The 12,659-nt window shown below is 40.9% G+C and overlaps 1 protein-coding gene across 8 annotated transcripts; it reads left to right on the top strand.

Annotated features, from left to right (window-relative positions):
- The first annotated feature begins 520 nt into the window (after positions 1–520).
- LOC120903399 (lachesin-like) lies at positions 521–11,909 on the top strand. 8 transcript variants are annotated; one of them, XM_040312817.1, is made up of 12 exons: positions 521–639; positions 2,739–3,113; positions 6,863–6,904; positions 8,009–8,106; positions 8,181–8,388; positions 8,576–8,722; positions 8,921–9,049; positions 9,583–9,717; positions 10,852–11,004; positions 11,071–11,157; positions 11,226–11,339; positions 11,426–11,909. In XM_040312817.1, exons 2-12 carry the CDS (start codon positions 2,906–2,908, stop codon positions 11,602–11,604), a joined length of 1,500 nt encoding a protein of 499 aa, XP_040168751.1. In that variant the 5' UTR covers positions 521–639; positions 2,739–2,905; the 3' UTR covers positions 11,605–11,909. The 8 variants fall into 8 exon arrangements, with proteins under 8 accessions (XP_040168751.1, XP_040168745.1, XP_040168749.1 ...); XM_040312811.1 differs by having other exon boundaries at positions 532–639; positions 1,812–3,113; XM_040312815.1 differs by having other exon boundaries at positions 537–639; positions 2,075–3,113.
- Positions 11,910–12,659: the final 750 nt, after the last annotated feature.

The following is a 12,659-nucleotide window of genomic DNA, read 5'->3' as shown; positions in this document are numbered from 1 at the left end:
GTGTATTGAAATTAAAACGATTGATTTACCTGATGATGTGGTGGCCTATCCCAGTGTATCGAAAAGTATTGTTATGACCAAATAGTCTTTGTCGTTTGTGCTGTATCTATGTGAGAATCTGGGAAATTATTCAAAAATTCCAAATTATGGTTCCAAAAACCAGTTACTCGAAACCAGAAGGTTAAATACAGAAGAGTATTTATCTACCATCAGTAAATTCCATCAAACACTGCATTCATTCCTAACACAGTAGCTACCGCACCAGTGTTCATTTAAGCACGATTTTCCCCTAGCAGGAGAAGCACTTCCTACTGAAGGCTATTGCGCATGTTTGGCAAAAGGACGAAGCTCCGTTGTTTTGAACGTTCGTTTTGTTTGTTATTAAACCGGCATGACGACCATGGGACGAGCGAGCACACTTTGCGTACCGTGCACTTTTTTGTCGGTACACAACACGATCGGCTACGTTTCGGCACTCCGGTTCACCAGATCATGTGTTTTATCGTTACAAAAGCAACGGCATTAGACTACCTTCAAGCAGTTCTGCAAGCAGCATTGCCTTGGTCAGATCTCGGTGCGAGGCAGAACATCAGTTGAGAGCTTGTGATTTGTGGGTGGTAGTGTGCGCTGCATTCGATGGTTTGTGAACAAGACACGGTGACACTTTAACGCTAAGTGATTTATTTCCGGTAGTAGGTAGCCCACGTGGAACTGATGTTTTAATGGATTTAAGTGATTAGATTGTTGGTTTTTTGGGATTATCTGGGAGTTACTCTTAACCACATTGCTTTCGGTTATGTGCGATTTGTTTTCGGTCAAATATGAAACATTTTAGTCTAGCGATTCGTGCATATCGTATTATGTGCTGTGCTTCTTTAGCGAAATTTTCGTACATAATTAACCATGGTGTTCGCCAGAGAAAATAATTAGGACAACCTTCTTTTAACAGACTGAAATTAAATCCTACAGTTTCGCTTCTTCGTAATAAATGCCGTCAAAACCTTTTCCAATCTGCTTACATTTTGCATAAAAGAATTGCACCAGTATTCAACTGCGCGACTCGTATTCTTATAATGCGCTACCCTTCTCTCTTGGCTAGTCTTTTGATCCGTCGGACGGGCACTTCGGATCGGTCTCGTTGCACACACAGAACATCAATCAGAACCGGCTCGATATAAAGAAGGAAGAAATTAATTAGTTCACAATCACTATAATGAAGCCGTGCTTTCTTTCCCTTTCCTGTACTTAATTAGCCTTGGTGATGGCAAAGGGTAGGCACGAACAGAACCCGCAAGTCGGGGACAGAATCAAATTAACGCATATCGGAAAATATTTCTCGCCCGCGAAACCAAATGCTGGTATCCACACAATGGAATAGCAAGGAAATGAAACGACCAGCCATATAGACTAGCGCCCCCATCCGGACCGTCCCCTCAGTGGAGCCCGCACCGTCTCGCACCGGTCAGACGAATTTGTTAAGTGGACGAATTTATTCTCGACCAGTTTTTAGAACCGACCAAAAGCGCCCTGCAGCGAAGGCTGCTGCCCTCCGCCACGTAACAAAACGCGTTTAGTGGTCGCCGCACAAGTTACGGTAATGTTGGCGCCATTTGCGTGGCAAGTGCGTAAGTTCGTCAGTTCACCTCCGTGAGTGTTGTCGCGTGTGCGAGATGCATATATAGCCGCGGTAGCAACAGCTAGTTGCTGCGTGCGCTCTCTCCCAGTAGCCGGGGTGGGCGTTCGCAGTCCAACACATAGGAACAGTTTGAAAAGATTTAGTGAAGAGGGTAATAATGTAATAAATTTCGAAGGAAAGTACAATTTCGTGACAATCGGCAATAAAAACATTTCAAACAAAGGAAAACCAAAACAGTGTAAAGAGAACATACAAAAAAACAAACGCAAAAAGGAAAACTGTGCGATAAAAGGTGACGGTTCGCACAGACGAGGAAAAGAGAACCAAGTGGCATCAAGCCACAGTATCGTACACCATCTGGCCGTCGCCCCGGCGGCAGTGCTACCGTTGGTAGCAACCATGGAAGGCAGGTCTGGAATGCTATTTCTTCGCTATCAGTTTGGCAGGAAAGGCATCAACTAAAGAGAAAGTGAACGGCCAAGGTGAGGCCAGTGTCGACCGGCAGAGGAAGTAGTTGAGGGAGGGAAGGAATATTTACTATGCAAGGATAAAGTGAAGTGAGAAAATTCCGAGTGTTTTATTTTGCGTAGCCCGGCCATGCGCCCCCGCTCGACTGGTGGCTGGCCCCGTCGCACATTAAGCATCGAACCATTGGACAGGATATAACGACGAGAGAACTGTAGCGTATGTGCGCACAAAGGGGTTCCAACATGATTTCGGTCGCGTGAGTCAGTCGCAAGGCGTTAGTGTGTTCATTGTTGTGCCGGGCTTTGCAGTTCCTGCATTCCTGGCTGTGCAAACGACAGCTACAACTACGACGTTGACTGTAAACACCAGCCCATGAACCGTACTCCTCTGTTAACGTATATTCATGCGAAGTCGGGTCGATCGGATCGGTGGCTATCTAAATGTGTATACTTTCAAAAGCAAACTATTCCTCTACTCCTGATGCACCATGAGCGTCTAGATTGTGGAGGTGCTGGAATCACATACACACTCACATAAGCTGGAACCACACGGTGTCAGCTCAATTCGGTTAGTTTACCTGCTGGCCGACGGGTAGTGAGGTTGCAATACTACAAAAACCCATTGGTCTCTGTAGTGTGGCTGTAGGTTAGTGTACGTGTGAGTGTGTGTATGCATCTGCTAGTGTGTGAGTGTGAGAGATAGTGTGTAGCTTGGTCGGTCGGAACACCTCTCATTCGAACCAAACGTTTGTCTTGGATCACATGAGCTGAGAACTGGCTAGGATAATCACAGCTACATCTGATGGTACAAAACTGCACTGAGCTGCATCGAATTGCACATACCTCGGAGAACGACAGCGGTGGCGGTAACGCAACGATGGCCAGGATGACCACCATGCCACCTCAGCGAGTGAGAATGGAATTTCTTCACTGGTCCACGATAGCGCTGGTCATTGTGGCGTATGTACTGAATGCAACACACATCTTTGCCACTGCTCAGGGAGAACAAGGTAAGAACGTCGGATTCCATGAGAGCCACGGACACTTTCAGCTCAGTTTCATGCGAAAAGAGACGAAATGGTAATGGCTCAATGTCATGTTTCCCGTCATAAACATCCTTCCCTGACCCGATCCCCAGGATAACTGATTCCAGGAACGACTGATGTTTGTTGCGAGTAGCGGTGCATTGAAAGTTCATTTAAGCAGTTCAAAGAGGACGTAGGTGCCGACCGACCGAACGTTTGCATAGTTTCGACAACATTTTGAGCTTTTGTGCTGCCAACATGGCTCCACAGTAAACCTTATGTTGACATGTAGTGAGTTATCAGCACGACTCCTGGTATGGGGATTGTTGTTTGCGATCTTGCTAAAATGTTGGTGCTAAAATTGATTTAGTAAAACAATACAATACAATACATTCGTTAAATGTATGCTAAATATTATGCAATATTAATATTAATAAATATGGCACTTATTTAAGGAACTGATGATGATAAATGCCTGTTAATTACGGCAGGAGCTTCTACATTCGTATAAAAAATACCAGCAATTAGTGGATATACAAACATATAATTTTTATGTGTTGTGCATACATGCTTAATTTTACCGTTTAACGGTGTTTTTTACTATAAACCGTGAATTTTGTTCATCTTGTAGCGAAACTCTAACATATCTAGAAATCTATTCGTTATATTCTTTATATACACTTTTTTCTTTATTGGCTCCCATCCGTCGAGCTCTGGCTGTAGTTCCTTCACATCGATATTTTCGACAGCATGTCTTCACTGTCATACAATGCAGGCGTTGAAAGCAACGAGTAAAATATATGTGTGTTTATATATCTAGTACCTGCACGAAAGCTTCCCATTGTCTGATTTCTCATTCATTTGTTCTTAAATTTTCGTGTTTCCGAACTTCCCCAACGGGTGCACTTCCGTGCGACCGATTACATCTGCAGGCTCAAGAAGCAGAGGCAGCACCAAATACGGTAGCTGAAACACAGGTGCTAGAAGCACACGCAATATATTTCCGGTCTCCTGCAACGTTTGCAGGTATTAGACCAGCCAGCGGGAATGGGTTTCATATACTTTATATACACTTTACGTTACAGCCAACTTCTAAAACAAACTTTCCAGATGCTCGGTAGGCAGACGGCAGGTACATTATGCACTGATTCCCTATTGTTTCGCAGATGAAAATTTATTATTTCCTGCCCTCATTGTGGTTCACGAGGCAAATCAGGCAAGCATGGTCGAAAATGGTTCAACTCGAATTACAGTCCATGGTCTTACTAATGCAGGCTATGAATTTTCTTGCCATAGATGGGGGTACCACGGATCCAGTCAGTCACTCCATCGTTGATAGGGCAAAAATCACATTTTACACACCTCTACCGCGAAAAAAGAAAAATAATATACACTCATAAAATGAGCAAAAAATTGAATATATCAAAACCCACCTATCAAAATATTTCAATGATAACTTATGGATGAAAAGGTGCTGTATAACACAAATTATCCGTTACCATTATGATTGAACGAATCATTAATATTGAAATAAACTCATATTCAAAAAAAAGCATAGTCATACAATTTTATCAGAATACAATTCTTATAAAAATTGAAAAGTTGCAGCTTATAAAGAGCGCGCATTTTGTAATTAAGCATAGGCATAAAGGTCCAGAGCATAGATCTGCACCTTACAACCAAATGATCAATAGATAACACATCATTAAGCATCAAGCAAACGCATTAATAACACTTTATTATTTTCCAACCTATCAGCGTTTCAGCATTGCTCAAAGTATTAGACAACATTTGGCAGCTTTTGCACGAAGCCACCATAATTAAGATGACGATTGTTGGCGAAAGTGTGGCTTAGAATGCCAAGAAAGGTCTTCGCAAATGATTCCCACGCTTAGGTATTTGACGTCTTCACCAAAGCGTTGCTATTTTATTTAAACAACGTTGTTAAAACATGAAATTTGCCAGTTTTGGCATCACTGAATGGAAAGTACCGCATTTGCCTGCCTTACCTTGCTGGAAACCAGCAGTAGGTGTGGAGTCACATTCTTCGAATGGAGGAAACCCTGACACCCCCGTACGGTTTCTCGTGGTGGTCCTTCACGATAAACGGCCTAGTTACGGTTTTGGTTGCGGGTTTTCACGAAGAACAGAGCGGCGCGCACGAGTCGCTGTATAGTATGTGTGCGGTCTCCACTGCTTTCGGCATGGTTTCATTATTAATGATTAGCTGTTTGGTTATAATTTTCCTCTCCGAAAACCGCAGACTTTGGCTGAAATTGGTTGAGAAAGAGAAAATGCCAACAGTTTCCACATCACAGAACATAACATAAAACCCGATGTATGTAAAACCCGGCTTCCCTCTTGCTGCTGCCACAGTAGATTTCTTCTACGGTCGTCACGGATCCCCAGCACGGGGCTTTTCGGTCTTCATTTTTGTGGTTAACCCGGTGTCGAGCGTGAACAACCCGGAGAGTTCTAATAGCTCCCGCTGTGAACCTTTGCTGAGAAAAGAAGAAAAGCGAAATGGAAACGCTGATGGCGGCTAACGCGAGACCAGCAGACGACACTTTGGGAAAATGGGGAAAGGCGGTAGCGTTCACCACACCGGTGACGATGAGCATGAAAGGGAACCGACATTGCTTTAGTTGCTAATTAAATGAATGAAGGGATTTTGGTTTACCTTTTCAACAGGCTTGTAAATTTTATGATTTCCTTTCGATGCCTCCTCACACAAAACAGGCATGAGGTTAGAGAGTCAACAGGGAACAGTGTGTTGTTACCTCTTAATAATGATGTGTCTGTAATAGCACGGTGACCATTTCGACAAGATGTTGCTTAATGAGTACATTTCAGCTGCCACGTGCTTTCGAATTATTTTCAAGCTCTTCAAGTACTCAAATTTTCTTAATCCCAACCTTAGAACCTATCTTTTAATAAGTATTGCCCATTTTTAACTGGCTGGCTAGCTGTGATTCATCGTTTAACATGTTCTTACTTTGAACAATATCACAGATACAGCAATTTGGAATAGTTCTAGTACTCTAGACACCAAACAAATTTGCATCATTTTATAAGTGAACTAAGCACGAGAGCGATAAAATAAATGCAAAACAAGTTGATGAGACCGGAAAGTAAAACGAGTGAAATAAATTCATTGCTGCTTAGCTTAGCTGATCCGGACTATTGTGTAGCTATGGTGTGCTTCAGTTTAGAGTGTTATAAAGCACGCTCTGCTCCATGAACGATAAAGATCAGAATTGTAAAACATTGATATCAGCAGTACACGGTCACTATGAATAGCGAGACAAATAAAACCTGCTCCATTGCCACAACTCGTCCAATTTGTTTTTCAGTTTTGATGAGAATGAATGGGTACCGACGGTGAGGTGCGGCTGCTGACAGTAGTGTTGAGTACAGGGCTGAATGAAAAACAATGAATACATTAGCAAGAATGTTGTAAACAAGAGCTAAACAATTAAATTCCACTTTTACAACACTATTAAAATGGAATAATAATCAGAACGATTGTATAATTTATGACGGGGACTGAACGAACAAACGTTTCGTTTTCATATACAGTTCATTTTAATTACACGCCTTAAGCCTTTGTTTTCAGCATTTTTTGTTCTGTTTCTTTGTCTGTTTTTCGAGAAAAAATATAGTACTCTCTCTCTCTATATGTGTCTTTATATCTAATTTGAGAGTTTTCTATTTCTGTCTTTTTCTGCTCGTAGATGATGCAATAGAGGAAACTAACTCTTATATACTGGATAAAGGTAAGTACTACTAAACATATATTGGTAACTCTTTTTCACATGAGTCAAAACGATCATTGTATCGTTAAATAAAAAAGTTTAAATCATTCTGAATTACATAGAAAAACGTAAGTTAAAATGCAATTTTGGATCTGCTAGTAGCAGCTACTATAAAAAATGGTTAACGGACTCTTTTAAAAATGAGTCCTTGCATTCAATACCTCCGTCAAACCGCCTGTGCGAAGTGCACCTTGTGCAGATATTATAGCACAGTTCTCTTTTGGCAGAATCATTCCTCTATCCGGTAAAAGGCAACCACAGATTTTTGTTTTTTTTACCGCTTTATCCAAGCTCAATCAGGCGGGTGAAAAGAAAATTCATGCAAAAAAGTGAGCTGCTACCAATTGAGAAAAAGTGTCGATGTAAGAGTAACAAAGAAAGGTAGACAGAACACAGCAGAGTCAAAATGAGATAGAGTATGGTAGATAAAAGCAGGGTATCTAGAGGCTAATTGCGATCGAATTGCTTGCATTGAGGCACTGCTCTCATTTTTAGGAATAAGTGCTTCATGAATATAATATAGCAGTAGCGATGCATTATTCAGTGGCATTATGACAGTGCGGGGGGGTTAAATATTCATCATAATTAAAATTGGAAAATATCGTGTATCAGCTGATAGTGCGAGATGATAGCGCTTGCTACCTCGAAAACAAGCTTTCGAGCTTAGCGGGTAAAACCATAGAACGTGCGGATAGGACGCTGAAACTCCATCAGCGTTGGAAGGGCAAGATATTGAGCGCAAAACAATTGAAGAGCAGTACAGCATATGATCGAGACGAATTTAATTGATTCAATTTAACCAGGATAAATGCATACCGTTACAATCAATAATGAGAATCGAATTATGGATGCTGAAACGCATATTCCATTGTTCCATTTTTACAGTGTGGTTAATGGCAGTATTTTGTATGTTAAATTTATTTGTAAGATTAAATTGATGAGTAAAATGCAGAATTATTAAATTGTGTAACGGGACAGGTGTACCAAATTAATATCAAGAAACAATTTAAAAAGTTTCAATTCCACTCCATAACAAAATACACTCTAAAAAATGCATCCTTGCAGATTTACCGAAATTTGGAGAGCCAATTCAAAATCTCACTGTTCCAGTTGGTCGTGAAGCGGTACTGACATGTGTTATTAACAATCTGCAAACATACAAGGTAGGTATGAACATGGAAAGGTACCACATTGTACTTTCTGCAATCAGTGATTGGGTTACGATTTTACCTTTAAGGTGGCGTGGCTTCGGGTGGATACTCAAACAATATTGACAATTCAAACACATGTCATTACAAAAAATCACCGCATGACCATCGCTCACGTCGAGGGTCGCGCCTGGGTTTTGCGCATTCGCGACGTGAAGGAGTCGGACAAGGGATGGTACATGTGCCAGGTTAACACGGACCCAATGCGTAATCAGATTGGCTACCTTAATGTTGTAGGTAAGGATGCGTTGATAACGACTAGAAGATGCAGGCTATCGTGGAGCCTGCTCATCGGATCTGTCACTCGTATGGGGTGAATTAATGCGATTTAATTGTCGCTGCTCTTGTTGGCTTATGCTAATGATCATCTCCGTCCCTTGCACGCTTCGAAACGCTCATAAAAATATCAATATAATCCCAACAGTTCCACCCAACATACTGGACTATCCCACCAGCACCGATATGGTCGTGCGCGAGGGAAGCAATGTAACATTGAAATGTGCCGCTTCCGGTTCGCCAACTCCTTCCATCATTTGGCGACGGGAAGGCAATGAGCCCATCAGTGCCGGAGGTAGGACAGGGGTTTATTGGGTTGTTATGAGTTTTTTTTCCTTTGTTTTGTTTGGTATTTTGTCATTGTTGATACACTTTGGTGCTTTATTTGGTTTCTGTCGACCATTAAACTATCATGCATATATAAAGTGCATCGGGCTGGCAAACTACAACCAAATTGTTTCATTATTATTCCACCCGACGCCATTTAATACAGCTACCAGCCTGAACAGCTCCACCTTTTCCATTTCGCGAGTTAATCGACTACACATGGGGGCATATTTGTGCATCGCGTCGAATGGTATCCCACCGTCGGTCAGCAAACGCGTCATGTTGATTGTCCATTGTAAGTACCACCCATGGTTTTTATGCTGTTTTATATACTACAATAAAGACCGCTAAATCCAACTGATGATAGCAGTCCAGTGCTTTCATGTGCAATTCTTTTTTTGTGATTTCGGGTATGCGCCAGCTTTTTTGGCTTACATGAAATTCTATTTAAATATAGGTTGTGAATAAAGTATCCTTATACAAAATTATTGATAAAAGTTTAATATAAGTACAATTCACCCAACTATTTGCTCGTGAACATTTATTCCTACTAAATTCTCCTTCATCAAAGACAATTGCTTGTTATATTCTCTTCAACATAATTTTTCGTATTAAAGTCACCAAGAATTATCTGGACACATTCTTCTCCATCCAATGTTTATCATCATCCTTAATTATAAATGGTATCTTAACCATGTTGCAACGCAATAAAACATGAATGAATCCTAGAAGCTTGCTCATTTGGAATAATTAGTCCTCTTCATAAAGGCCAAATATAATTAGCAATAATATTATAACACCCCTCTTGCACCTTTTTTCAACCTTAAGTTCCGCCAATGATATGGATTCAAGATCAGCTTGTTGGCGCCGCCCTGGGACAGCGTTTGACTCTCGAGTGTCAATCGGAAGCTTACCCACGCTCCATCAATTATTGGATGAAGAATGACACCATCATAACGCAAGGTAAGGGCGCACCACGATTGTAGTCTTGTCTTTATACAGCATCTATTGATGAGTATAGATAAAAATATGGTTCAAAAGCATCAAAATCCGCTTGCACAGCAGGTTCAGCACGAATAACCCGGGACAGAATGATGTTTGTCCCTTATCAACCAGGTACTGCGACCGGTTGCAGAATTGTTCATCATTAATATCTTCCTCTTCACTGCCAAGGAAACTGGCTGACTTTTGGTTGACGGCTGGTAGATATTTCGTTGAACCAATTCCACGCCCTACCCTAGCCCTCCCAGGCGTACCGGTCCTACCCGCACCTAGGCTGCCCACTCTGCTTGTATGCATGTTTACGTGGCGAACCGTTTGCATGAACGTGGTTTTGGTCTTTTTTTTTTGTTGGAGAATAACCACTGTCGACCAAGCAGAACGAAACAACACCCAACGGATGGAAATAATAAACAAGGAAAAATCTGATAACGAGGAAAAATTGTGTCACAATCATCATCTTGTTATTCAATCAATGTAAGGACATGCGACGGACAATGGCAATGGGAAGGAATCTACAAAAAAGGAAAAAAAATTGAGACGTTTTTCGAAGAAAAGTAAGGATGAACCAGTCGTACTTGGAGTTGTTGGTTACCGTGTTTAAGGGTAGTACAGACTCCCGATCCAAACAACGGTGAGAGGAATGATAAGGGCCCATGTCAACGAATTCATTATGCTACACAACAGTTTGGCAACCTTCTGCGTGAAAAAGCAAAACATAGCATTCAGATCCCTCGTTTCGTTCCGAGACACCAAGGGCAAGATTTATGAGAATGATCTTCAGTTGATTTACAACGACGATGAGAAAGCCCTCGAACACTAACATCCAAATACCAACAAACTGTTAAGACATGCTTTCAACAAATATCATCCACGATTCGTTTGTACTAATTCGAGTTCTTCTACATTTATTGTACTTAACTTGATTTTGTAAGACATATTCCAATTTATGTTTACTACTATGGATATTAAAGAGCTATGAATGAAAATTAAAAAAAAAACTCCACCTATTTGAATAAACATGAGTTCAAACAAACAATTAATATAAACATGATCAATGAACCATCAATAACGAAAGATGTAATATTATTTCGACAGGAAAACACTTTGAGCCGTCAATAAAGGAAATCAATAGCTACAAGGTGGTGATGAAGCTGACAATTAAAGATATTAACATCGCCGACTTTGGAACATACAAATGTGTTGTAAAAAACTCGCTCGGCGAAACGGATGGCTCGATCAAGGTCTATCGTAAGTGTTGCAAACTAACGTAGCCGATGTATCTGCGATTTCTCACATTTATATAATTTTATGCAGACATTCCTTCTACTACTACAATAGCCACAAGTCCTCCTGCTACCACGACAGTTGCAACTACCACAGAAACAGTGTTTCGGAAAAATTGTTAGTATTAGCTACACGATTGCACCATGCACGATAGAACACGTAAACGAGTTTTCCATGTTTTGCAGATAAAAACAAAATCTATCGCCCGCCGCTGGATGACTATTCTTCATCGTCCAACAAAATCATAGGAATAGGAGACAGTTCTGAGACATGGAATATCGACGGAACAATTGAGAAAGGTAATTGCGGAACTGTAACTGACCGTAAAACTCATGCTTGTTCAGATGAATGCATAAGACTATTTTTGTTTTTTTTTTTTCGACAGATCGTGACCACCGATACAGAGATAATGGAGCCAGTTTCACCGAGGATCAACGGGAAAAGGAAGCGTTTGTGGATACTGAAGGAAATTCACGAGCTTGTTCACATGGCTGGTCTACTGGATATATTCTGTTAGTTGCCGTCTCTTTCATTATTGTTCTTTCTGTAATCAGGTGCAGGTGATTTCTGTATTAGATTAACTCGCTACAACATGAGATTAATTCAAGTAACGCAACAATTACGCATCAACATTACTTAATCTTAGATAAATTATAAGACTTGAGTGACATAGAAATCAGGCCAAACACGGTTAGCAAAAGAATACAACGTGCGTTGAAAATTGCAGGAGCACTGTACATGTAAATTTCTCTGCGAATAGCAAACAAATAAATGAACAGACGATTCAAAATCGAGCATGATGCTTGAAAGAGCAATGTTAAAACTGACAATGTAATAAAGTTTTTATATTAAAAATGAAATGAAATTAAGACAATCTTTTACTTTCTACTGCTTTCAACAAAACATCCGACATCTTCTACTCGCATCAAATGCCAACACTGTTCCAATTGTATAAACCGACGGACGTCACACCAGTAACTTGGTTTAACAATACTTTAATGCTCGTACAATCGTTCTTACCGTTTCATTTTGTGAGCTTATCTATTTGGGTGAAAAAATTAATCTCGAAAATGGTTTGTTTACGTGTTTCTTTTCAGTTTCAAACGTTTCCTGCGAACACAACTGTCCGCCAAATGACACTTTACCGCACCTTACACCGTTTTCCCTTTTTTCGCTTGCTTTCGGTTTGTTTCCGCGGTTGCCTTCAACAGCTGGACTTCGAGGCATCGTCTAGTTGTTGTTGATGTTTCCATAGGATCGTTCCTTTAGCTTCACCACAAATTGTGGCCAATTTGTTTCACTTCAGTGATTTAATTATTCATGTTGGTTGGGCCTGCTCAGGAATAATGCTTAGGCTCGGGCTACCGTTAAGACAAGCCTGTTGTGCTATCAAAGAATGCGCACTGCTCCGAGAGAGAGAGAGAGAGAGAGAGAGAGAGAGAGAGAGAGAGAGAGAGAGGCGATAAATGTACTACCAAGGAAAGCTGAAACGTGAGCAATTGGAAATACTTGACTTTGATAGTTGATTGAATTAAATAAGTATAGTTTTCGTTGGAGGTCTATTGCTGCAGGCGCGAATGTTTCACAGCTACTTCTCATTGTTTGGTTACTTCTCAGTA

The sequence above is a fragment of the Anopheles arabiensis genome, chromosome 3, assembly GCF_016920715.1.
Source record: "Anopheles arabiensis isolate DONGOLA chromosome 3, AaraD3, whole genome shotgun sequence".
In the NCBI taxonomy this organism is placed as follows: Eukaryota; Metazoa; Arthropoda; class Insecta; order Diptera; family Culicidae; genus Anopheles; species Anopheles arabiensis.
The sequence above is the reverse complement of the archived record's forward strand: the minus strand, read 5'-3'. Positions and strand labels throughout refer to the sequence as shown.